This window comes from Artemia franciscana, chromosome 5 (genome assembly GCF_032884065.1).
Source record: "Artemia franciscana chromosome 5, ASM3288406v1, whole genome shotgun sequence".
Classification (NCBI taxonomy): domain Eukaryota; kingdom Metazoa; phylum Arthropoda; class Branchiopoda; order Anostraca; family Artemiidae; genus Artemia; species Artemia franciscana.
In genome coordinates this window covers 23,824,313-23,851,052 of record NC_088867.1, presented here as the reverse complement: position 1 = coordinate 23,851,052, position 26,740 = coordinate 23,824,313, and the positions used below count along the sequence as shown (strand labels likewise).

The window sequence follows — 26,740 nt, the reverse complement described above, 5'->3', positions numbered from 1 at the left end:
CAGGTGTAATTAATTTTTCATCAAGGACCTTAACATTTGAAGAAAAGTATATAAAACTTGCCCCATCAAATACTTTTGGGCAATATTCTATAAGAAAACAAGGTTAAAATTCCATTTCGAGCCTCTGGTTTGTACTAAAATCGTCATTTGGGACCAATTTCAGGGCGATGCTATAAACGGTCGTAAATAGCCAAAAAACAATAACTTTTTGTTTTGTTGGTGGAAATATATGTTACTCCGAAGAATTTCTTCAACTACTATCAGGAGTAATGTATAAGAGAAAGAAATTCAAAGGATTGAAGAAAGAAAGTGATAGAAATGTGCCTCCGCATGTTACGCGAGGCGTGAAACACGGAAAAAATTGGGATATTGTAAAATATTTTCGTCTTCGGTAAATTTTCTGTGCTAGTTTTGGTACCTTTCGTTTTTTGTGTGTAACACTGCTGGTCAAGTAAAAAAAGAACCAAAAAAAAAAAGAATGATGGCTAATCAAAACCCAATCATAAAAACCAAAGAGTGCTTTCCATCCTTGACTGTAGCCAAGTCTTTTGTAATAATATTCGATGTAGTCTACTGGGTTAGTAAATTATTAAAAAATAGGCTAGGGCGCGTAATTGAGCAATGCTAGGTCTATCTGTTGGCTATTTATGATTTGATGGTATATAGGCATACATTTAGATTTCAATAGCCAGTCATTTGATTTCTTGAAAGTGGTCAGTGAGATGTGTTTTTGTAAAAATTCTAGTTGAGCTACTTTGGCCAGCTTGGAAAGGGTTTAGCTTATGAAAATCAAACTCAGGGATGGATCTACAGACTAAAAGATGGCCCAGGAAGTTATTTGAAGCACCGACCTCCACTCCTCTCCCTGTGTATAATTACGCTTATGATCCAATTTCCCTTAATCTGGGCCTGTGGGGCAATTTAAAATGTTTTTCTCATGAAATAATTCATCTCTTAATTTGTAAATTTTCGAGTTGGAGGATAGAGAGGCAATTATAAATAGCATGGGACCCTTTTAACTATGGAGCCTAATCATTTTTAATCTTTTTTGTGGGAAAATTCAAAGCATTTTCCCCATGATATGTTTATCTTCTAATTTTGTTAATTTTTAAATTTAGGGGGGTGGGGTGTTCAAAAGCTTTTTACCTATGATACAATTCTTTGCTTGGGTAAAATTCTATTTAATTGACTTCTTGCTATCTCAGAAAGGGTTTAGTTTAGGAAAATGAAACTTTCAGGGATAGGTCTACAGGCTAAAGTATGTCCCGGGAAGGTATTTTAAAGTACCCACCTTTACTCCTTCTCCCTCTAGAGGGCCCTGAAATTTGCCTACATGGCAGGTCTATACCTATTGAAATTTTGACAAAACGACATTTTACCTTATTTCCTGTTACTAGTTGCTTTTTCTCTGCCTTTATTTCTGAAAATGGAATTCCTATTATTTGAGTAGAATTTTGAGCCATATCAATGTTTTTTTTCCAAATTTAGGAAATGTATTTGCATATCTTTAAAACCTTATAAAATGTAATTGAGCAAAGTTATGAAGCTGAAAACAATTTTGTTTTACTTCAATTAAGCAGAAAATCTATTTTGTAAGTATTCACTTTTATAACACACATGTTTTTAAAGATCATCAAAGGTCAGGGCCCTTTAGAGGGAGAAGGAGTGGAGGTAGTTGCTTCAAAATACCTTGTTGGGACATACTTTAGTCTATAGATTCATCCCTGAAAGTTCTATTTTCCTAACCTAAACCCTTTCTGAGATAGCAAGAAGTCAAGTAACTAGAATTTTACCCTTTGCTTGAGATAATTAACTGAAATTGTAGCTTTGGAGCAATCCTAAGTATCTTTCATCCTTTTAATGCTCCATGTTGCCCAGGAAGTTATTTGAATTAGTCTGACCTACCTCCACCCCATTTCTAAATTCTTCCCTTGACATAATTCAGGCTTGAAATTGTTTTCTTGAGTTTTTTTTTTTATTTTAGCTGTTTTCAAATAGGCTACTAGAACTAATTAGGCTAAGTAAGTTCAAATGGCACTCCAAAGATATAGGCCAAGCTGTTACTTAAAAATTACCTGAAATTACAGCCTAGAGCAATCTAACAATTTTTCCTTGTAGAAACTCCAGAGTTGATAATACATTACACATAGTTAAATACATACACTTGACTAGTGGTTTGATGTTGCTGATTCAAGTGCTTCCCAGTTATACTTCCATTCTTTTTTTGACCATTTGTTGTCAAGATGGTTCTTAAAGCTGTCTGTGGTTTGGGCAGCAATGGTATCTGGCAGTAATTTGTTCCAGAGGTTGGCAACGTTGGTTGGTAAGAAAAAGGGTGTGTTGCCACTTTGAGGAGAAATGCCTGGGTAACTGCAAGTTATGTCCTCTTGTACAAAAAAATACTTTATTTCAAATGTAAAAGGTGATCCCTTGGGACACCCTTAAGTGATTATGTTCCACAAGCAAAGAAAACAAATGACCACCTCTCTTGTGGCATCACAAACAAGTTAATATATATACATAAGGTAATGTTAGCAAGGTAGCCTAATTTGTTAAATTCAAATACTATTCTGGTATACACTTTCATAAGCAGGGTTATAAGCTTAAATGTAGTAAGGTAAGTACAGGTTTACAATTTTAAAAGTAATATAGGATTAAATATGACCAAAAATAAGCAGTAATGTGCAATAATCCTTATGGTACAGAGGGGGGAGAAATAGAGGTAGGTACTTCAAAATACTTTCATGGGTCATCTTTTAGTCTATAGATCCATCCCTGAAAGTTTCATTTTCATTACCCAAACCCTTTCCATGATAGCCAAAAGTACTTAAACTATAATTTTACCATTTTTTAATGCTCTCTCTCTATATAGATATAACCTGATGTTCTTCTAAGATGTTTTTATGATGCACAATCCTAATGAAATATACCAAAGTAAGATAGAAACATAATACTTAATAACATAATAACAAATTCAGGCTATACATTTACACATTAATTAATGAACAACTTGAGCTGTAGGGCATATATATATATATATATATATATATATATATATATATATATATATATATATATATATATATATATATATATCTATATATATAAAAATAAGTTGTCTGTGTGTGGATCTGTGGATCTGTGGATCAGGTGACGTCATGTTTGTTCGCATATGACGTCTGAATTATTTCACACTAATACAAAAGAAGAAAAAAACTAAAAAAGGTAAAAACTACAAAAAAAACTAAAAAGAAAAAAAACTAAAAAAGCTAAAAAACTAAAAAAAAACAAAAAAAGGTAAAAATCTAATAACTAAAAAAAAACTGAAAAAAATAAAAAAAGGCAAAAACTACAAAAAAAATAAAAACTAATAAAAAAAACTAAAAAAGCTAAAAAACTAAAAAAAACTAAAAAAAGGTAAAAAACTAAAAAAAGGTAAAAAACTAAAAAAAAATAAAAACTAAAAAAGAAAAAAACTAAAAAAAGGAAAAAACTGAAAAATAAAAGAGAAAAAGAAAACTAAAAAAATATGAATAAATATATATAAAAATAAGTTGTTTGTGGGTTATGTCTGTCTGTCTGTCTGTCGAGTGACGTCGTGTTTGTCCGCATATGACGTCTGAATTATTTCACACTAATACAAAAGAAGAAAAAAAACTAAAAAAGGTAAAAACTACAAAAAAAAACTAAAAAGAAAAAAAACTAAAAAAGCTAAAAAACTAAAAAAAAAACTAAAAAAAGGTAAAAAACTAAAAACTAAAAAAAACTGAAAAAATTAAAAAAAGGCAAAAACTAAAAAAAAACTAAAAACTAATAAAAAAAACTAAAAAAGCTAAAAAACTAAAAAAACTAAAAAAACTAAAAAAAGGTGAAAAACAAAAAAAAACTAAAAACTAAAAAAGAAAAAACTAAAAAAAAGGAAAAAACTGAAAAATAAGAGAAAAAGAAAACTAAAAAAATATTAATAAATATAAAAAATATAAATATAAATATAATATTTAACTCCTGCAGACGAAATGAATGCTTGCCTGAAAAATTCTAATTTATGGGCACACGTAAAAATATTAAAATTAACTACAAATATGCGTGTCCGATTGCAAAACGATGATTCTGGTCAAACATTTTCAGATCAATTGCTGGCAATTGGAAACGGAAAGCTTCCAGTAGTGGGAAAGCCAAAAATGTTGTATATTCGCAATTTTTACGTAGTTTGAAACACATATATAAATCTATCTATATTCACAGGTGGGACACAGGGACCGAACTACAATGGCGCGTAACTAATATGGCGCGTAACGACTTACGCGCGCGGGGGGGCTTGAGGGGTCGCGAAGCGCCCCACCAACTAGGTGTTGGGGTGGCGCGAAGCGCCACCCCAACAGCTAGTATATATATATATATATATATATATATATATATATATATATATATATATATATATATATATATATATATATCCCAATCTATTCAATGCCTCCCTCTTTACACCCTTCCTGGAAGCTCCCATTTCCTTTAAATTTTTCGTTATGACATCCTCCCACCCCAGATAATGATGGCCTGCTTTCTGTTTAACCCTAGATGGTTAGCCAAAAAAGCATATTTTTTGGCAATATGCCATCCTTCATCCAAAGAATGTGCCCTAGCTATCTTAACCTTTCTTTCATTATAGCCCTAGAAAGTGGAATTGAACCAAATTTTTTGTACAGCCTACTGTTTGAAATACAGTCATTCAGCTGAGTACCCAGAACAATCTGTAGGCAATTTCCCTAAAAAACATCTAGTAAATCTTCATCTATATGATATATCCACGCTTCAGAGCCATATTTGACCACTGTCATTGCTGTACCTTCCAATATTGTAATTTTAGTTTGCAGAATTATCTTCCTATTCTTCCAAACTTTTTTATACTGTGAAAAAACACCCTGAACCTTGGCTATTATACTTTTAAAATGTTCACTGATCCTACTGCCTTTACTAATAATAGTACCAAGGTACATAACACTGTCCACCTGATCAACCTTTTCATTACCCAATGTCAACTTTTCATCTTCACTTATTACTAGCCTTAGTGACTTAGTCTTCTTAACATTAATTTTAAAGCCTATTCTAGCACCCTGATCTCACAAGACCTCTTAAAGCTCATTCCTTTTGCTCACACTTTTATCTAGGATGCTTAAATCATCAGCAGATCTAAGTCCAGGAGCATTTTTCTTCCCTGTTTGATTCTGTGGTCTCCCATTGTCTTTCCTTTGCTCCTTAAGACAAAGTCCATCAAAATGATCCATATAAAGGGGGATAGAATTCAACCCTGCTTAACTGCTAATTTAATACAAAACCAGTTGCTAATCGTATTTCCTACCTTAACTGCAGCAGTATTACTTATTGTACATTAAATCACTTTAATGTATTTGTCTGGTATACCATATAAGGATAAGACCTTAGCAAAAGCTCTTTTATCAACCAAATTGAATGCTTGCTCATAAACTATAAAATTGAGGACCAAAGGTGTTTGACAACTAAGGCACTTCTCAGTTATTAACCTAAGAGTGAAAATTTGGTCAATACATCCTCTACCTTTTCTAAAACAACACTGATCTTCTCTTAAAACTTTGCCTAAAGCATCTCTCAGTCTAAAAAGTATCATATTGCTAATTAATTTGCTATATACAGAACCAGACTAATGCCTCAACACACCCTCTTATCACCTTTCTTACATAGTGGTTCAATTGGAGTTTCTCTAAAATTGTTAGGCACTACCCCTTTTCAAAAATCATATTCATAATCTTCACTTACTTATTTCTAACCTCAGAGCCACAATATTTAAGAAATTCATTCACCATGCTATCAGCACCTGGAGCCTCATTATTTTTTTAATCCTTTTAGTACTGTTGCTAATTCTTCCTCACAAAACAAATCTTCCTTCACATCCAAGGTATTACAATTTTTTTTTTATTTTCCTCTATCTTTTCTTGCCACTCCATTTTGGTTTAGCACATTCTCCAAATGTTCTGCCCATCTCTCTTTTACTCTTTCCTGATCACTAATTGTGGCCTTGTTCCTATCTTTAACTGGGACAAGTTTGGATTGACTCCCTCTCAATTTATTAACATGCCAGTAAAATATTTTATTATTATACTGCCTAGCTGCATCTTCTAGATCCTTGGCAATTTCATCCATGGCCTCCACTTCTTGCCTCCTTAGCTCATATTCTAATGCTTTCTCTACTTTATTTAAATTCGTTTTGTTTTCATATTATCTATCACTGAGATAACTCTTGTACAAACCCCTTCTTCTTTCTATTAAACATAAAATCGCTAATATTCTAAGCTGTAGTCTTAACTTTCTTTGCTAAGAGACCATCGGTAACTTCACAAATTACTGTTCTAAAATTATTTAAACCATCTTCCAAAATGTCAATCTCTCATCCTGGAGTCCACCAACATCATAACTTCCTGGGGGGTACTCGCCCTTCTGAAATTCAGCTTTAAATTAACCCTAGACACTACTAAATGGTAATCTTTACTTTTAACATCAATAAAAGCACTCCTATGTACCCTAGTATCTTGTGTTGATCCTGCCAGGCTTTAGTTTACTATAACATAATCAATAAGGTTTGCTGTCTTACTATTGCATGAATACCATGTGAACTTGTGGGCAATTTTATGACCAAACACTGTATTGTTTATAACTAGATTTTTATACCTACAAAATTGCAAATGTCTGTAGCCATTACTATTTTCTTTTCCTACACCAAATTTACCTAAGCTAAGATCCCATGTATCCCTATTTCTACCAACCTGGGCATTAAAATCTCCTTCTAAAAACATCTACAAAGTGTCAGCAAATGTAACACCTAGCACCAGTACCTGTGCTATGGATAGTGGTTTTCCTGAACCAACCAAAACACAAATTAGGAGATCTATCAGGCCACCTAAAAGTCTCAACCTCTAGTCGGAGTGGGTTTAAGAGGATGGCATGAGGTATTAGTGAAAATAGTTAATGAGTAGTAGTGCATACAAGAAGCAAGCCTAGTGCCTCTGTATGTATGCCTTGTGCTGGTAATTAAATTATTAGATGATCTGTAGAAGTAGTAGTGCATAAAAGAAGCAAGCCTTGTGCCTTCTTTTGTAAACCTTTTTGAAGGTAGTCAGTAATAGTATGCAAGCCTGCTGAGCTTAGTTCTAGTGGTTGCTTGGTGGTTACCTTAAAGAAGTGCAGGTCTTTTTCAAAGAATAAAAGAAAGAAGATGCACCATCCTGCTATGCTTGTACTTATGCTTATATAATGCTTGTGCTTAATTCATGCTTGCGTTTGTACCTTGCTTATATGTTGCTTTATTTGGAATGTAGGGTCATTAAATTGTATTGGTACAAATATTGTACCTTTTAATTACCCTAAATCACACTTGATAGTGATAGGACAAATCCTATTTTTGCTAGCTTCAGTGATGATAATTAATCCCCTGTGGTGTCCCAAGCATTGGTCCATGGTTTATTGCTTCTGTTCTTGTCAACTGAAACAAAGATCTTACTTTTTTAATTTCATTTTGTTTTAATTAAATTCTTAATTTATTTTTTTATCCTTTTTTATCAAAGTTTTTTGGTCTCCTTCTCTTGACACTTGGAATATGGATGCTAGTGGAACTCCACAAATACTTGGACATCTCCTCAGATTTTACTGAAACAATACCCTATGTCTTTATTGGAAGTGGAATTGCAATTGCATTAGTTGGACTTCTTTCCTGTTGCTGTGCTTTCTCTGGAAATGCAATATTGCTATATTTGGTAAGCATTTTAGCAGACATATAAGGCAGAATTAAGATATTTTTTTTATTGTGCATTGATGACTCTGGGTCCTGTATTACCAAGCTGAGATTAAACCTAAAGAAGGGAGTGTCAGAATTTGTTGTTCAATTTTTTTTTTATCAAGATACAAAAAATGGTATTTTCTAAAATCAAGGGAGGGGTAATTTTTGATTAATTTAATTTGGAATTTTCTCTAATTTGAAACCCTTAACCTTTATCCATGTAAAAAACATCTTTAATTTCCTAGATTCTACCAGCTAGTGGTTTCAATCCATCCACCTAAGGGCTATGGGCCCAGTGTGCTTCCATTGCATGAAGCTGCTGTTGCAAAGGAATTTTATAATATGATAATTTCAGGGTATCATTTTTGGAATATGCTTTCCAAGTAGAAGTGATCGACTGTGACAAATGTGGGGTCTCATGGTGTCATCAATTTTTTCTATACAGTTTAGGTAAAGTTCTAGATTTAACCTACTGAAGGTAAAACAAAATTCAGAAATTTTCTATCTACTTAGCATTGAGTAAAGACAACAACCAAAATTAAGCATAAAATGAGGGAAATACAATAATCAGAATGTCAAATAGTTTCAAATGAAACTAGGCTAGGTTTGCTTTACAATGGTAACGTGAAGTGTTGGTTGCAGCAACTTTTGGTTGGCTTTGCTGACAAAAGTGTTGCAACACTTTAATTTTGGTGCTCCACAAACAGTTAACATTTGCGGTTGTCAACTCCTCATGTGTTTAAATCTGGTATGTCTCAAGCCCATTTTTTTTTTCAACTGAAACACGAGGAGATGTTGTATAGTGAAGAATCAGGAACAGGTTTATAAAACGAAATTATGAAAAATTGCAGACTTGAAATTGCTGCTTCTCATATAAGTATTATCTGTTTGCAAATAATTATAAATTTTATTTATGAAGAGTGCAAACATTTATTTTAGCTATACTAATTACAAATAGACATTGTCTTTTTTATTAGAATGTAAATAGATCCATTCATTTCTGTTTTACCGAAAGAATCTCTTTCTTTCTGTTCAAAGTTGCCCTTGTTTTACCTGTGACTGCCATAGCTGATGTTAAGTTAAACAGAAGAACTGTCTGCTTGAACCGGGGACTCAGGGATACAGGTTTCAAACTGATCAGGTATAAAAAACTCATCCTTCCCTAGGGCGTCCACGAAAAACCCCCTCCCAATAAAATTGTGATCATAAGTTGGCTTAAGAAATGATCTATGAAAGTTTAGCTTATATGTGTCCGCATTTGCCGGCGTACTGGATGCTTTTGTTGACATATTCTTTAAATTCCTCCTCCAAACTTAAAATCCAAGCTGTAGTCCCATGTCCAGTGTGTCTAGCATGGATTTGTTAGTGAGAGACCATATCATCAGCACATACCGCATTTTTATGACTGAGTTTTTAAGATAATTTTAATTGTATACTGAAAGTTATTGATATCACAGCTCCTGTAGTACATTGAAAAGCGTTATAGGTTAGTTTGTTGTTGTGAGGCTACGTATTTACTTTTGACTCCTAAATCAATACTTTTGCTTTTTACTTGGTTTTTGTGGTTTCAGTAAAGCACTAGCTTTCTGTAATCCTACAAACATAGGGAAATATCAGCAGTTGATTTATTTGCACTAGTTTTATTGATGTATGTTAGATAGGCTGTGAAGTAATAATTTTTTTCTTTTTGAGGTTCTCTTTACTTCCCTCAGTAAAACTTTGTTTTTTTAACTTAATCTTTGCTCGTTTTGGTTAAAACTAATTTTGAAAGGAATACTGCCATTATCTTTTGTATTTTTGCCGAATAATTTCTGTTTGTTTTAAGTTTTGAGTTTGCTCCTTAGTTTCATGTGAAAATTTATTTTTTCATATAATTTCTAATCAACTCCAATATAGGGGAGATGGCGCTTTAACCCTTATTAAGGAGCTGAACTAAGAAGCCGTACTAGAATTGAAGGAAAAATGAGTTTAGAGTGGAAAGAAAAATCAAATCATGTGTTGTTTCTTTTTGTAAAAAAAAAAAAAAAATTAAAAACAGAAGAAAGAGACCTTTAACTCTTTGTTTTAAAAATTAAAATTTGGTAGGACTTAGTAACTCCAGGCAAGTTGCTTCGACAAAAACGTTAACTAAGCGGACTGGTTTGTATATCGACATGCTTGCGGAAAATTTTTCTAGATCAACAACAAAGTGCCTATAGGCTTAGGGATTTATTTGACCTTTCCCTAAATAAAAAGCCACTCATTACTCAGACACAAACGGAAATTTTAAAAAAAAGATAATTTCTTGTGTAGGTACGATAAATGTTATTATAAACTAATTTTGTTTTCATTTCAACAATTTTGGGAAGAATTACCTAAATTCTCCTATAGAACTTTTTTCATTTGTCTTTCTTCCTCTTTGGATGCACAATCTTATGTATGGACAGGATATTACGGTGGAATTCTCAAGTAAATAATTTGAATAAGCAAGTATAACAATAAGTGATCATTCTTTTAATATTCAACTTTAGTGCTTCCTGAACCACATGCCTACACTTCTCCAACCACAAGGGGCTGGGGTCAGGGGCGTAATTTGCTGTAGGGCAGAGGGGAACATCCACTCCTATACCTCAGTTTTTCCCCAGAGCTGAAATTATTCATTGATAAAGTGAACTAAACTTTATCAAGGACATACTTTTTGGAAATGGGTATCTGATTTCTTAATTTATTAATGATACAATTAACCGTAGACTGAAAAGATACTCCCATAAAAACAATGGTAGTTTACCCTGTGAGAATCCTGATAAACCGCAAACATAATTTACCTTCCTTACATCCCAAAAATCACTACGAATCTTGAAAAAGTTCACACACAAAATAATGTGTATTGTATTTACCAATAATTTCAAAATCATGAATTTCCTAAATTCTGGTAAAGATTATTTACTCGCCAAAGAGGGGTCTGTCAAATACCATGCAACTGCAGTAAATACTATGTAGGTAGAACTCACACATTTAGAGAAATGCCTACAACAACATAAAGATGTTATCATCAAAGCTCTAAATTCTAATATTGTTAATGTTTCTTCTGATTCTGCTTTAAGTAGCCATGTTTTTGAAAATCCTTGCCATAAAATACTTTTTGAAGAATCTGCCCTTATCAGAAGTGACGTAGACATAAAGCAGGTAGTTCGAGAAGCAATTGAAATCAGACTTAAGATTAATAATAACATTTCCTGAAATAGGGACTTGGGGTATATTCACTAAAAGCTCTATATACAAATTTAATTCAAAATGATGCTAAAAAACATTTTAAAAAATCAGTAGACATTAACACAGAATCAGTTACAAAAAGACCTTTGAGGTTGGCTGCCAAAAAGGCATTAGATTAGCAATAAAAACGTGTTTTTAATTATTCTTCTTTTATTTCAATAAATTGCCTTGTTTCACCTCACTTTATTTGTCATGGTTCAGTGAAGTTCAACCATTTGTCCTGGTTGAACTTCACTGAAATAAGACTGCAGGGACTGTTTAAAAAAATAAACAAAATTTTCTGTTTTAGTTTGTTAGTCGTATGTCTTTGTATTTCTTTTTTCCTTTATATATTTATATTTTGTGGATGACGGCCCTTGAACATAGGGCCAAAATATTCGTTCAAATTAGAATTCTACTGCCTTACAAAAAGATTCCATATTGTTCTTCTTGTTTGTGATGGAAAGGCAGTGTGGTCTTTGTTGCTATTTAGTGTAAACTCACTCATTGTGTGCTTCATCGAGAGGCTTTGGTGGCTAAAAACCTCCCTGAAGAACTTAAAGATGTCCTTGATCAAAGTGTTAAAATTGTGAACTTCATAGAAACTAGACCTAAAAAATCTCGTTACTTTAAGATTCTAGGCCGGGAAATGGGGAGTCTCCATGATAACTTATTGCTACATACGGAGGTACGGTTGCTTTTTGGGAGAAATGTTTTGTTCTCCCCAAAGAATTACTTTTTTTACCGAACACAAATCCCATCTGTCTTCTATACTTACTGATTTTGATTGGCTATTGAAGTTGGCTTATTTAAGTGATATTTTGAGAAAAACCCAACATCAGGAATTTATCCATGTATGGTAAGCACTGGTGCTTAATTTCTTGTTGGGTTTTCCACCACTTATTTCTATGAAAAGAGTTTCTCAAGTTTAACCTATCTTAAAAAGTAAATTTTGAAACAAATTAAATGTTGAAGATGGTTTAAGATTGTATTTAACTAAATTAGAACCCAATTTTGACGAACTGTGTAAAGAGAAACAAGCTCATCCTTTTCACTAATCTCTTTGAAAGTAAGTGCTTTTTGTTCTTTAAATTTTGTTTCTGTTTGTCTTCAAATAGAAATTTTTAAAAAATTATCTTCTTGAATAAAATTTTTTTGTAAAAATTATCTCTTTGTTTTTACTCCAAAATGATGCGTAATTAAATTTAAAAGGTTAAGGTTTTAAGATTTGTTTAATATTTTAGTTATGGTTTACTTAGTACCGGTAACTGAGAAGTAGTACCTAAAATGTTTTGTGGGTAAAAAGGGGTTCAGTGTCTAAATAAGTTTGAGAACCACCACTCTAGACGATTCAATCTTTGATGAAAATTTACCCCGGGCAATTACCCTCGACGTCTCCACTCATAAAATTGTGTCGGAAAAGAGAAAGCAAGACATGAGACGGATTTTGCATAGGAATTCTTGCAAATTCCCCCAGTGTAAAATATCTTCTGAGAAGTTCACTCCCTGGAAACTTCCTTCCCCACGGAAAATTATCCCCTTGGCAAATCCTGCCACGTGGAAAATTCCATCAGCAGAAAATCCCCCCACCCGAAAAATGTATGTATACTTCCCAGAAACAAATACTATACGTAAACAATGGGCAAATTTTGTAGCTTAAAGACTATTCCCCAGGGATGTGGGGTTTATAATATTTCGAAAGGTATAGCTATTCAGCCTTTCAACTATGCTGAACAACATAGCTATCTCAAATTCTAATCGGACGATTGTGAGAAAAAAGAGCGTGGGAGGATGCCTAGTTGCCCTCCAACCTTTTTGGTCACTAAAAGGACACTAGAACTTTTAATTTCCGTTTGAATGACCCCTCTCCCAATATTCTAGGACCACTGGGTTGATACGATCACCCCCGGAGAAAAATAAAATAAACACGCGTCCGTGGTCTTTCTTCTGGCAAAAAATGTAAAAATTCCACATTTTTTGCAGACAGAAGCTTGAAACATCCGCTCTAGGGTTCTCTGATACGCTGAACCTGATGATGTGATTTTCATTAAGTTTCTAATTTTTAGGGGGTGTTTCCCATATTTTCGAAAATACGGCAAGCTTTCTCAGGCTTGTAACCTTTTGTGGGTAAGATAAAACATAATGAAACTTATATATTTGAAATCAGCATAAAAATTTGACTCTCTTGATACATCTATCGGTATCAAAATTCCGTTTTTAGAGTTTCGGTTACTATTGAGCCGCATTGCTCCTTACTTACAGTTCGTTGCCACGACATAAATGTGTACTCTGGAGCTATTGGTCTTAGAAAATAAGCAATAAAAGTTCTGAAACTCTACGTAGTCCATCAGGTTATAATTATTATTATTTTTTTTTTAAGATTGTATATGTTCAAAAATAAGTTATTCAGTTATATCTTCGTCTACTAATTTAGTTAATGTGTTTTAGTACGGGTCTTTTATAATGGTTCTTCTTGTGATTCAACTTTCAGCTGGAATATCTGGATATGTTCACAGAAATAGCCTGAAAGAAGATTATTATAAGGGCTTGAATCGTAGTCTTTATGAATATACTCAGGATGCGGAAACAGCTGCTGCAGTCAACGTCCTTCAATCAACGGTAAGTAATTAGTTCTTAATTTGTGTTATATAACTTATCTAAAAGATAGATCAAACGCATATTTGTGTTATAAGTGAAAAGGGAAATTAAAGGGAAAAGAACCATTGCTTAATAGCCTAATTTTTTCAATTCTGAACCGGTTCGAAATAGTAAATTGTTTAAAATAGTAATATAAAAGAGTTTCTTTCACAATTGCGTTTTTTTTTAACAGGTTTTACCAAAATTTCCTAACTTTTACCTTTTAATGTTTATGTGTGTAATATCTTGCGATTATATAACCACCCGAGTTGTGTTCGATTTAACTGAACTTGGTTAACTAACAAATCCTCTTTTTCCGTTTTTAGGGTTTTATTTGCCAGAAAGTGAACTAAGAAAGTTTACCAGGCCTTCGGATATAGAATGGAAAGTTTGGTAGAAAATTCTAAGTTGCTATAACCTGAACCTTACAAGACATTAGGAACAGACCATCAGGTATAGAAAGGGGAGGCATGAAACAATCAAAAAATGGAATAGGCTGAAGTTATTTTAACCAATAGAGATCAACCTTCTTGTGAAATTTTGCACCTCTTATTTCCTTTTACAAGAAGAAAAGGAAACTGCAGAGTTAAAAATACAGCCACTGAGTGAGCGTATTTAATTAACACCTGCATCATTCAATATGGGATATCTTAAACGGGCCATCATATTTTTTAAGAGCCAAGTCTTTTACCATAGAGGCAAGCATGAGCTGCGGAGTTCGAATGTTTTGCCAGAAATTTTTTGTCACAAAGAATTCTCGATAGTAGTTTCATAGTTCACTTTTCAGTTTAACTAAGAATCCGCTCGTCAAAAAAAAACGTTCGAAGTTAACTAAGAACTGAAAAAACGGCTATGAAAAAAATCAACTTATTAGTTAACCAATTTAGTAAATTGAACTAGGATCTGGTTCGCTCCATTATTGATGCTGTAAAATTGCGTCTAAATTCCTTATTTTGTCTTGGGAAGAGGAAGGTTCTTCTTTTGCTAGTGAAGAGAACTCTGGCTCCAATGATTAGTTTTCTGCTAGAAGGGAGTTTACTATTAGAGAAAAGAAATTCTTATGTTCTCGAAATTGTATAAAAGAAATGTTCTTAAAATTAATAGCACTTAGCCACTCCTAATCAAAATTTCGACTGAATATTTAAATTTTGTCCAAAATTTTTATTATAATCTAATATGTCAACTCTTGTGCAGAAAAAAAACTCTACAAATATACCTATAATAATAGTAATAATTTATTTATCAACCACTTTACAAAACAGAGGTTAAGTGGAGTAAATACAAAAGAAAAACAGCAAAAGAACAACAAGAAACAAAGTTAATCACATACAGAAAAAATATGGACAGGGCGATGAAAACACCCTAGCATATAAGGCACTTCAATAGCTAGCTTGGCACAGAATTTTTCGAAAGCACCAGTAATATCTGTCGCACAATACTTTTTAATCAGTTTTGTATTTCGGTAAGAACGAGGCAGATATAAAAGAAATTTGCAGTACCGGTCAGCAGTAGTGGCCGAATACCAGTACAGAAGTGTACAGAATAATCACAAAAATTTGAGCAAAGCCGAGTTAGCGCTCTTCTCCTATAGTGTCCACGATCTGCCACAATTTTAGAGTAACCGAGCCTTAGCTTAGCAATAATATCTTTGACAGCACGAGACCGGAGAGCATTCATAGAATCGCAAACAGTTATGCCAAGCCACCGAAACGATTTAACACGGGGAATACTAAAATCATCGTAGTATAGTGGTTCTGAACAATTATTACCTTTAATAATAATAATAATAATAATTTATTTCTTACCCACAACAACACTATAAAAGTATTAAAATGTGGAGTACAAACAATTAAATACACACACAAAAAGCAAAACATACAAAAAATGAAAAGTAATGACAGTAGAAATTTTTTACATTAATACAAAAAATTAAATAAACACACAAAATAACGAACTATGAAAAAAAATTAACATTAGATACACACAGAAAATGAAATTCAAAAAACACAAAGAGAAAACCAAATACCCACACAAAGTCAACGAAAAAAACGGATAAGACGGTAGTGAGGGGATAGGCGCGCAGAAGCTGTACTGGAGAGTTGTCTGTGAAGAATCTCCAACTTTAAAGTTATGTCAGGAACTGAGAATTTTTTAACAAGAGTCCGGTTTTTTGTCCAAGGTGGAAGATACAGAAGGAGTTTGCAAAATTTGAAATAATTTATCCGAATTCTTTTTAAATTACCATTATTAAGAAGAGGGAAAAGACCTGAAGCATAAAGGACAGAATGATCACAGAAAGTAGAATAAAGTTTAACCAGCGCACGTCTATTATACTTCCCTCTATTTGCAACAATTTTTGCATAACCAACACAGCTACGCACGCTCCTCCATCCCAATCTATTCAAAGCCTCCCTTTTTACACCCTCCTAGAAAGTTCCCGTTTCCTTTAAATCTTCCTTTATGACGCTCTCCAACCCAAGACGGGGACGACTTGCTTTCTGTTTAGCCCTAGATGGTTGGCCAAAAAGGACAATCTTCTGCAATCGGTCATCCTGCATCTGCACGACGTGACCTAGCCATATCAACCTTTCTTTCATTATAGCCCTAGAAAGCGGGATTGAACTACATTTTCCGTACAGCCTACTGTTTGAAATCGGTCAGTCAGCTGGGTACCCAGAACAATCCGTAGGTAATTTCTCTGGAAAACATCTCGCAAATCTCCTTTCGCTTTTCAGAGCGCCCATGCTTCAGAGCCATATCTGACCACTGTCATCACTGTAACTTTTAATATTCTAATCTTGGTATGCAAACTTGTCTTCGAATTCTTCCAAACTTTTTTAACGGTGAAAAACACCCTTAGCCTTGGCTATTCTGCTTTTAACATCGTCACAGCTCCCACCGTGTTCACTAATAATACTACCGAGGTACATGAAGCTGCAACATAAGTTCATAAACCTATTCTAGCACCCTGAACTTGCAAAATCTCTAAAAGTTCGTTCATTTTGCTCACACTTTCATCAAGGATACTTAAATTATCAGATAATCTAAGTCCAGGAGAGGTCTCCCATTTTCCTCCCCGTTTGATTCCGTGGTCTCCCATTGCCTTTCCTGCGCTCTTTAAGACAAAGTCCATCAAAATGATTCATATAAAGGGGGATAAAACACAACCCTGCTTAACTCCTGATTTAATACAAAACCAGTTACTAACCTCATTTCCTACCTTAGCCGCAGCAGTATTATTCTCGTACATTGCATTAATAACTTTAACATATTTGTCTGGTATACCATAAAAGGATAAGACCTTTGCTAAAGCTTTTCAAAAAGTTCGTGGTAACGAACTGTAGTAATGAGCGACCCGGCTCAATAGTGTTATCAATAGTCAATAGTCAATTAGTGTTACCCATCAAAAGTTACGAGCCTGAGAAAATTTGCATTATTTAAGAAAATAGGGAGAAACACCCCCTAAAAGTCGTAGAATCTTAACGAAAATGACACCATCAGATTCAGCGTATCAGAGAACCCTACTATAGAAGTTTCAAGCTCCTATCTACAAAAATGTGGAATTTTGCATTTTTTGCCAGAAGACAAATCATGGGTGCGTGTTTATTTGTTTTTTTTTTTTTTTTTTTCTTTTCCCCAGGGGTCATCGTATCGACCAAGTGGTCCTAGAATGTCGCAAGAGGGCTCATTCTAACGGAAATGAAAAGTTCTAGTGACCAAAAAAATTGGAGGGCATCTAGGCCCCCTCCCACGCTCATTTTTTCCCAAAGTCAACGGATCAAAATTTTGAGACAGCCATTTTGTTCAGCATAGTCGAAAACCATAATAACTATGTCTTTGGGGATGACTTACTCCCCCACAATCCCTGGGGGAGGGGCTGCAAGTTACAAACTTTGACCAGTGTTTACATATAGTAATGGTTATTGGGAAGTGTACAGACGTTTTCAGGGGGATTTTATTTTGTTTGGGGGTGGGGCTGAGGAGAGGGGCTATGTTGGAGGATCTGTCCTTGGAGGAATCTGTCATGGGGGAAGAAAAATTCAATGAAAAGGACGCAGGATTCTCTAGCATTACTATAAGAAAACAATGAAAAATAAACATGAAAACGTTTTTTCAAATGAAAGGAAGAAGTAGCATTGAAACTTAAAACGAACAGAGATAATTACGCATATGAGGGGTTCTAAAAATACTTTAGAATAAAGAGCGAGGTATTTAGGAGGAGATAAATACCTTGCTCTTTATGCTAAAGTATTTTTAGTAATTTCAACTATTTATTCTACGGCCTTTCTGATTCAGGGGTCATTCTTAAAGAATTGGGACAAAACTTAAGATTTAGTGTAAAGAGCAAGGTATTAACGAGGGTACAAACCCCCTCGTATACATAATAAAAATATAAGGTTATGAAAGTTTGTTACGTAAGTTAATTCTTAAGTTACGTGTATTTTTTACTAATAAAAACGTTCATTAAAAATTAAAAGTTCTAGTTGCCTTTTTAAGTAACCGAAAAATTGGAGGGCAACTAGGCCTCCTTCTCCACCCCTTATTTCTCAAAATCGTCTGATCAAAACTAAGAGAAAGACATTTAGCCAAAAAAAGAATTAATATACAAATTTCATTTTAATAATTTATGTGCGGAGAGCCAAAACCAAACATGCATTAATTCAAAAACGTTCAGAAATTAAATAAAAAAAAAACTAATTTTTTTAGCTGAAAGCAAGGAGCGACATTAAAACTTAAAACGAACAGAAATTACTCCGTATATGAAATGGGTTGTCCCCTCCGCAATCCCTCGCTCTTCACGCTGAAGTTTGACTCTTTGCCACAATTCTACTTTTTAAAACAATTAAAAGCTTTAGCGTAAAGAGCGAGGGATTGCGGAGGGGGACAACCCATTTCATATACGGAGTAATTTCTGTTCGTTTTAAGTTTTAATGTCGCTCCTTACTTTCAGAATCGAACGCTTGCTCATAACCTATAAAACGAGGACCAAAAATGTTTGACAACTCAGGCACTTCTCAATACTTAACCTAAGAGTGAATATTTGGTCTACACAACCTCTACTTTTTCTAAAACCACGCTGTTCTTCTCTTAAAACTTTGTCCACAGCATCTCTCAGTCTAAAAAGTATCATATTACTAAGTAATTTGCTAGCTACAGAGACCAGACTAATGCCTCAATAATTACCACACTTACATATATATATATATATATATATATATATATATATATATATATATATATATATATATATATATATATATATATATAAATATATAAACAAATTTGTATAGGTATTACCAGAAGCTATTACCAGTATTACAAGTATTACCAGAAGCTAGACTAAGATTACCGCCCTCCTAAACCATGTAAAGCCCAGAGGGTCATTCGCGCTTTACTAAAAATAAAATGCACAATAAATAGTTTCTCTTATATAATTATAACATTAAAAAAGTAACAGTATTCTTGGAATTGATATCATTAAATATTATTCCTGATCGGTCCACTTTACTAGTTCTATTCATCAATCCTCAGGTCTAGTTCTAACAATCAGCCAATCCCAATTATATAAGCCTATATAGACCATGTCCATGATTAGGAGCCTGTTATCTATATTTAAGAAAGATTGGTAACATAAATATAGGTAAGAGGCTCCCAAAGTCTTTGGGATTTTTATGTGATCGTCATGGCACAAGCCTTAAACAGAATAGGGTAAAAGAAGGGTGTTTCTAGTGTGTCAGCCATGATTTGAACTTCTGCTAGCTTTGAAACTTTTGTTGAGACTCGGCCTGAGAAAATTAAGTTAGTTTTGGTTGCGAGTTGTGCTTTACTACTACCAATAAAACTTAAAATAAGCAACAAAAATGAAGTTAGATCCAGTTAAAAAATGTTGTATAGATAGTAAACCAATAATGCTAGTAGTGATAACTTGAATTTTGAGTGAATTTTTATTTGCAGCTAGTATTTGTGTTAAATATTGAAGGACGTCCAGCAACCAAGGAAAAGTTTCTATTTTTGTTGTTACTACGCAGGAGCAAAAACTAATGAAAAAATACATATTTTATTCAGTAGCTTACTATTATTAGCAAACTGTTGAATAAAAACAAGTTAGCAATTGTTTTATTAAATAGATACGTCAGGAAAGTGATAATAAGTAAAAATGGATAAATAATATTTTACAGGCTGATAACGAAGAAAAGTTTATATCTTTATTGTTGGAACAAGAGCTTTGTGCTTAATTTTTTTTTTCTCAAGTGTTTTGGTTCTATTTCTTAGTTACAAAAATACCCTGGAACGGAATTCTTGGGTCAACTTTTCTTTTTATTTTCACACATATGGGAATTGATCTTTACTATCGTATGATGTGGTAATATTTTTTTATGGTTGATAGGTTCACTGCTGTGGAGGAGATAACTATGCTGACTGGTATAAAACTCCATTTTCATATCACCAGACGATTGTCCCTAAATCCTGTTGTGTAAACCCTGAAAGCTGTGATGTATTGAACATGAATCATATATTTCAGCAGGTAATACTATTGCTCGCAGGCCATTTGTTAAAATAATTAGTGACTTTGAAAGATTTGCATAAAGATGAGATATTTTCAGCCATCTATCCTTTTGTTGGTATACTTTTTATTTAACGGAATTACATAGAAGAACTATATAGGTATACTGTTAGTGAAGAATTACCTAACTTAAAGTATTTTGAATAGTTAGCCTTTTCTTAGGAACGGGATTAATCGATACTATAAGGTTAGCAGTGTGTTCTGGTGGGATATCGTTGTTCGATAAATGTTTTGTAGCAACCAACAAATAGAAATACAGGTGAAAAAGGACTAAGTTACGTCCCTTTTTGAATTCCGATTGGTATTTCTATCGGAGAAAAATTTCAAGAAGTCTCCCAGGAATATTTTTAGAAAATAAACCTTTCAAAAAAAGAACACTAGAAGAATTAGTTCTTTCTTGCAATAAATTTGTGGAATAACTTTTCTGGTAGCAGGATGATTTTAATGAAGCGCAATGACATTTTTCATTTTATTTATTTTTAAACCAAGTATGTCGTCCGGACCTAGTTAGAACCTAGCTTAAGATTCCCGAAAGCCCAGTTCTTTCGGAAGATTGTTAATTCTGTTAAGTGATCACGATCAAGCGATATTGCTGTGTTAGTTCCGAGTGGTAAATTAGAAAAAAAGTAAAATTTTCTAAAACTGTCTTGGAAAACTTCTTAAAAAACTTATCTGAGTATTGTTCTCTCTTTTTTTCTTTTTTTTTAAGAATACCAGCATTTTATTGCCGGTTTGTAAATAGGAAGTTTTGATTCATATTTCGCAAAGGTCTAGAGATATCTAGAAAAGATATCTCTATTTTTGTTGAACCGTGTCTCCTAGTGGAGAGCTTTACCTCATTTTTATTATTACAAAATTCACTTACTAGGAAAACTAATTTTTTCAACTCGGACAAAAAAACGAGCAAAATAACAATTCACACGAAGATATCTCTTTTGCGTGTCGGGTTGCTGATTAGAAAATCGATTCCTCATGTGATTAGCTGATACAAAGTTTCCAGCAAGTATTAAACGCCTATTTTCTACCTTATTTTACATATCAAATGAATCTTGCAATTTTGACCAACATTAAAAAGTGAATTGAACATCAACTCACGTTAAAACATTTCTCTTGTGCATCAAGCTGCTGATGTGATATTTGAAAATTTAGGAAATCGAGGCAGAATTTGTGAAGTTCGTTTCTCTTTATAAAACTATTCTCTGTCAATGTTCATTTTTGACCTTAGGGTATTTTTTTATGGAGGAGAGGTATATTAGGAAGGGTTGAACTTGAATGAAACTTGCTATTTTATCGGTGAAAACTCAGCTCCCTTGTGACATAATATTACTTTGGTTGCTAAATAGGCTTCTAAGTTACATTTCTATATTCTCTCGTTGGTCTTAAGTGTGTACGCCAAAATTATAACATCCACAATTGTATTCTGAAGGGTTGTCTACACTGGATTTTAATATTCCGCTTTTTCTATACTATTGAATTCGGCAACGCTTAATAACTACCTAAAACGTTACGTCAACCTAATCGTTAGACGGAACAAAAAAGGAAGGGCTTTGACCGAAGAAGTTGAACAAGTTCTTGCTGTTTTTTCTTACACTAACGTGCCAAAATAGATGTATTTCGATTTATTTGACTTCAAAGTTTCTGCAGATGATAATTATGACCGTTGTTTGTGATAATGGTAAACTTACATAAGGACAAAATAGCGTTGCCCTGTAAAATTGTTCCGACATGAATAGGAAGAGACGTAAGAACCGTAACACGATGCGTAACCTTACTTAACAGTTTGCAGGGTCCATAAGATTTTTAGTGAATCCCAGTGAGGTTCTTGGCTTCAAAGGGTAAATAGATTGTCGGTGCCTTTGTCATTCAAGCTATGAACTTACTCAGATTAGAGACGATGAAGTTCTTTGACGCGAAAATAAAAGAAAAAAATTGAAAAGTGTAATTGCTTCATATAATCCTCAAAGAAATAAATACGGCACAAAAAGGTTTTAACAGTGGTATTAAGTACAAATACTAATTCATAATAGAAATAGCTATCTAATAGCAAGTTTTTATGTCCTGGAGCCTATTTAACAATATACAAACTTCAGGAATTATTATTTTTTGCTACTATCCACTTAGAAAAACTTAAAGTACCAAGAATGCTAAAAATGGTATCTGATTTTTAAATTGACTAAGTGAGACCTGTGAAATATTATATACATCTTAAAAAACTAAGAAAATCAGGGAACTCAATTTTTTATGTAAAAGACCTTCATCGGCAGTATGTAATTTTGCGCATAAAGTGCAATTTTAAACGTGTAAAACTTGACGCGTTTTATTCGTAATTTTACATGCCAACTTTGGAAATTAGTAAATCCTGCACGCATTTAAGTTATCAGTAAATCCTGAATGTTGTTGCAAAAGACAAAAACTGCCTTAAATCTAAATATGCACCAATATGTATATCATTGAAATTGTTCAAGAATAAATACTTTGAATTATTAGTTATTTCCCTTACCTACAAAAACATCTTTTTAAAGAACCAATAAGGCTACCCTATGTTGTTACATTTGTCTCTTTAGTTGACTATTGAAATATCAGTGGAATCCTAATTTTCTTCTGATTATCAATTTTTTACTAAGTTTTTACAAATTCCAACTAGCCTACATTTGTTCAATATACCAACTGAACCTAGCGGTTGTACCACCCTATTGATTGGTTTGTTTCTTGACCTTCAGATGTTGGGTAAATTGGGTGCTACAACCTTTTAGTTGGGCTTCTATGTAAACAAGAAAAATCTCAGCTTGTTTCTTTTCATGATTCAGTGTGGGAACACAGGGCAGAATTTATGCAACGAAAATATTTTAACAGTTGTTTAGCAACCAAAGGAAAAAACACAGAAAATCCTGGTTTTCAGGAATGAATAGATTGAAGGCGGAGACAGGGACCAAACAATGTTCTTATTTTAATGTCCTTAATATTTTAAAAGCTTTATATATTGTCCCGTTTTTCATATTCAGTGCTATATTTTTAGGGTTGTTATGGAGCCCTCATGGCATTATTGGCTTCAAAGAGTGGATGGATTGTCGGCGCTATTGTTTTATCTGTGTCTTTTCAATTAATTGGTGCTATACTTATGTGCTGTCTTGGAAAAAACACTCATCGAGCCAATTATTCACAACTACGATAACTATCATGTCTTTTAATTCCCCGATATTTTACTGAAATTTCCAATTATTAACAGCTGCGATGACCATCATCTTTCTTAATTCCCTACTTTGCTGAAATTTATAATCTGTGTTACATCTGAGTCTTTGATTTTTTTTTTTTTTTCTGTTCTATGGTGAAAAGTCTATTAATTCATTACATCGTTTATGTTTTCTCTGAATATTTTATTATTTTAGTATTGGGTACAGTTCAATACCAGCAATTTAGATGGCGTCAGAGGGGCTATTGCTCTATAGACATTCTCCTATTACTCATGCTAGCAGAACAGAATTTATTTTTGGCTTTTTGAGTGGGGATTGTGGTAAGTTAGTCAAAACTCCAGAAAAATGCGGACTATGCGAAATAGGGAATCTGGAGCATCTGAACGTTTGGGTGGGAGGGTAGAGGCTAGAAGTTATCCCCTCCTCCCCTGCGCACGTACCTATTAACGAGATTATCTGTCGCTGACATTTTTTTATTTTCAATAAGAAATAAGGATTTGCTTCATCCCTTAGTTCATTCTTTCATCCCTTATTGTGTTGCGAGAGCAACACTTTGGTTTTGTCGTGGTTTTTTTTTTTTGTTCCTAGCACCCCGATTTCAGCTTATTCCTAGAAAGTGGTAAGGGTTTAACCTCTGCGGTTTTTACGGAAAGTGTGGACCTTAGGCCGGATTGATGAATATGACTTTACATTTTGGAAAGCTTCGTAGAACTCTTGCCTGGGGCCAAAAAGGATGGTCTTTGCTTGTCCTTGAGCCAGAGCCTATAGTGTGTGAAGTGAAGAGGAGTTGTATAGCCTATGTCAGAGAGGACTATCTGAAGTTATGCAGCCAAGCTTTCGTTTCATCAAACCATGTTTCTGCTTTGGAGTGGAAAGCTTCGTTCTAGCAGGCAAGCAGGCAGGCACCAGTTTCAAATTGAAGATGGACTAAAATCTATAAGTGTTAAATATATGCGACAGTTACCCTGCCCCACAGCCAATATATCTTCTTTGAGTGATAAGTAGAAAAATTTAGAGAAGCAAAAAAGCGGCATTTTCCCACGGGTCCGATCCGAAAGTGCTGCCATCTATTGTTTCTACCCATTTCTGTTCGTGATTTCAGCTGAGTTTATCATTCGGTTTTTCGCACTTGGGATTGCGGTAGAGAAATGGTATCAGATGTGCCTCTTAAACTTTAAAAGTTCTCTCATTGCTAAAGAAATTAGAGTTTATCCTTTGCTCCTTTCTAAGTGATGACGTTAGAAAGTTGGCCTACGGCAAAAAAGTCAACTTTTGAACTAAGACAGATAGATTTTTTTTTCGACCGCAGTCGATAGCTTTTGATGAGCTGATCAAAGTGTATGTCATCCATTTTTTTGTACAAAAATTCCTTCATGAGATATACCAGTTTGAAAGTTTAAAGGGGTTGACAACTTCAGTAGTAAGGTACACACTGAAACCAAAAATAGGCCGATACCAATTGTGAGACATATAGGGGAGTTGTAAGCAACAGTCGGCTGTTAGCTCATAATTATCCTCGGCAATGAGGGGTTCGCAACTCTTTCTAGTTGGTGTACCTATTTTTTGTTTCTGTTGTATTTGATGGTAAGACCAATTTGGTTCCAGTGGTAAGACATGTAGGGGACTTGTAAGTAATAATCGGCTGTAAGGCTGCAATCATCTTTAGCAATGAGGAGTTTGCAACTTTTGCGAGTTGGTGTACCTAGTATGTATTTTAGCATCCTTACAGATTAACAACTTCAGCGTTTAGTCGCAGCGAGGAAACAAAACCAAAGTGTTGCTCTCGCAACACTTTACTCGGCGAAGCCGAGCAAAGGTTGCCGCAACACCTCACGTTGCCCATGCAACGTAGATCTAATTTCTTTTACTATCTACCTTAGTTCTGCCCTAGGAATGACGCATGGACGGATGATAGATAGACTTATCTATCAACAAGTAAAACTGACATTATTTTTATGCAATCCTTAATAAGTGCTTATGCCAGATTTGCCCACTACTACTTGATTTTAATTCAAAATAAACGGACTCGGTTTGTTGACTAGGTTTAGTTGGTATAAAGTGTCTCTGAAAAGTAATGTGGTTTAGTTTTTTGTGCATTCGAGTGTGATTTTCTTTTTCATTGATATTGCTACTATAACTAAAACGTGAATTTGGCGTTGATTCGTCTGGATTGTGTATCTAAAAAAAGGATTTCCAAAGGCTTCGAATACTCTTATGAAAAGGAGAATAATAGATAAGAAATTGGTTTAGAAAATAAAGGATTCGACATTAAAGAGATTTGGATGGTAGCAAATTAAAGAACGTGAAAGAGATAAATCCTATCTCTGCCTATAAGGGCAAAAGTTTGTCCTAAAAATCAAAAAACGTTAGAGTTTCTCTGTTACCTCATAAAAATATTTTATAATCACTTCAAAAAGTTGAAGGACTTATCTTTGTTGTAATTTTACATTACTATGTGTAGACATGTCTTTTCTTTGAATTTGGTGAACCCTTGAAAAACACCGATCTCTTATTTTCGCTAAAGTTCCTATTTTTTCCCTCGGCAACAGCCATGCAGAGAAGTATCAAAAAGCATTGTCTCCTTGTTACATAGTTGTTCTCCATTTTTTAACTTTATCTTACCGTATCTAAATTTGTCATGTTTTTACTTTGCTCAGTTTTTTATCCTTTTTTGGTTTTGTACATTTATTTTTTTCTTTTCTTTTCTCTTTCCATCTTCCCTTAATGTTTTATTTTTTACTGCGATGAGTTTTCCATTTAGTTTTATAGTTTAGGCTAATTTTATTTTATTTTTTTAATCTTGGTATTCATTTCCACTTTTTTTTTAAAAACTTTCTTTATTTTGTGTTCGGTTTTGTGTTTTGACTTCATTTTATTCTTTTCGAGAATTTAATTATTTTAGCTGTCTTTATTGATACATTTTCTGTATCCATTGCCGAAAAAATATATTTGACGCGTAGATTTGTTTGATGTCTGTCACTTATTTTTGTTTTTGTTTTTTTCTCTTTTACGTGGAACGTAAGTTCTGTAGTTTTGCTTGTAAGAGTTATATCGGAAATTAAATATTATTTGATTCCAACATGGTTTTCTTACCTTTCGAAAGATGATTCCCTACAAGTTCAAAGTTTTATATATATATATATATATATATATATATATATATATATATATATATATATATATATATATAAAGATTGATAAGTTTGAATTTTATCGAATTTGAACTATGCGAATTTTTCTAAAATTGATGTCCAGACATTTCAGCAAACAAGGACCCATAAAATACAAATTAGCAATTTAAAAGCTCAC

At 33.6% G+C, this 26,740-nt stretch overlaps 1 protein-coding gene across 1 annotated transcript; it reads left to right on the top strand.

The window, feature by feature from the left end:
* The first annotated feature begins 422 nt into the window (after positions 1-422).
* Positions 423-26,510, top strand: LOC136027135 (tetraspanin-7-like). Its single transcript, XM_065704100.1, has 5 exons — positions 423-577; positions 7,596-7,784; positions 13,487-13,657; positions 20,064-20,201; positions 23,257-26,510. The coding sequence occupies exons 1-5, from the start codon at positions 479-481 to the stop codon at positions 23,410-23,412; spliced, it is 753 nt and encodes a 250-aa protein (XP_065560172.1). The 5' UTR covers positions 423-478; the 3' UTR covers positions 23,413-26,510.
* The last annotated feature ends 230 nt before the right edge of the window (positions 26,511-26,740 follow it).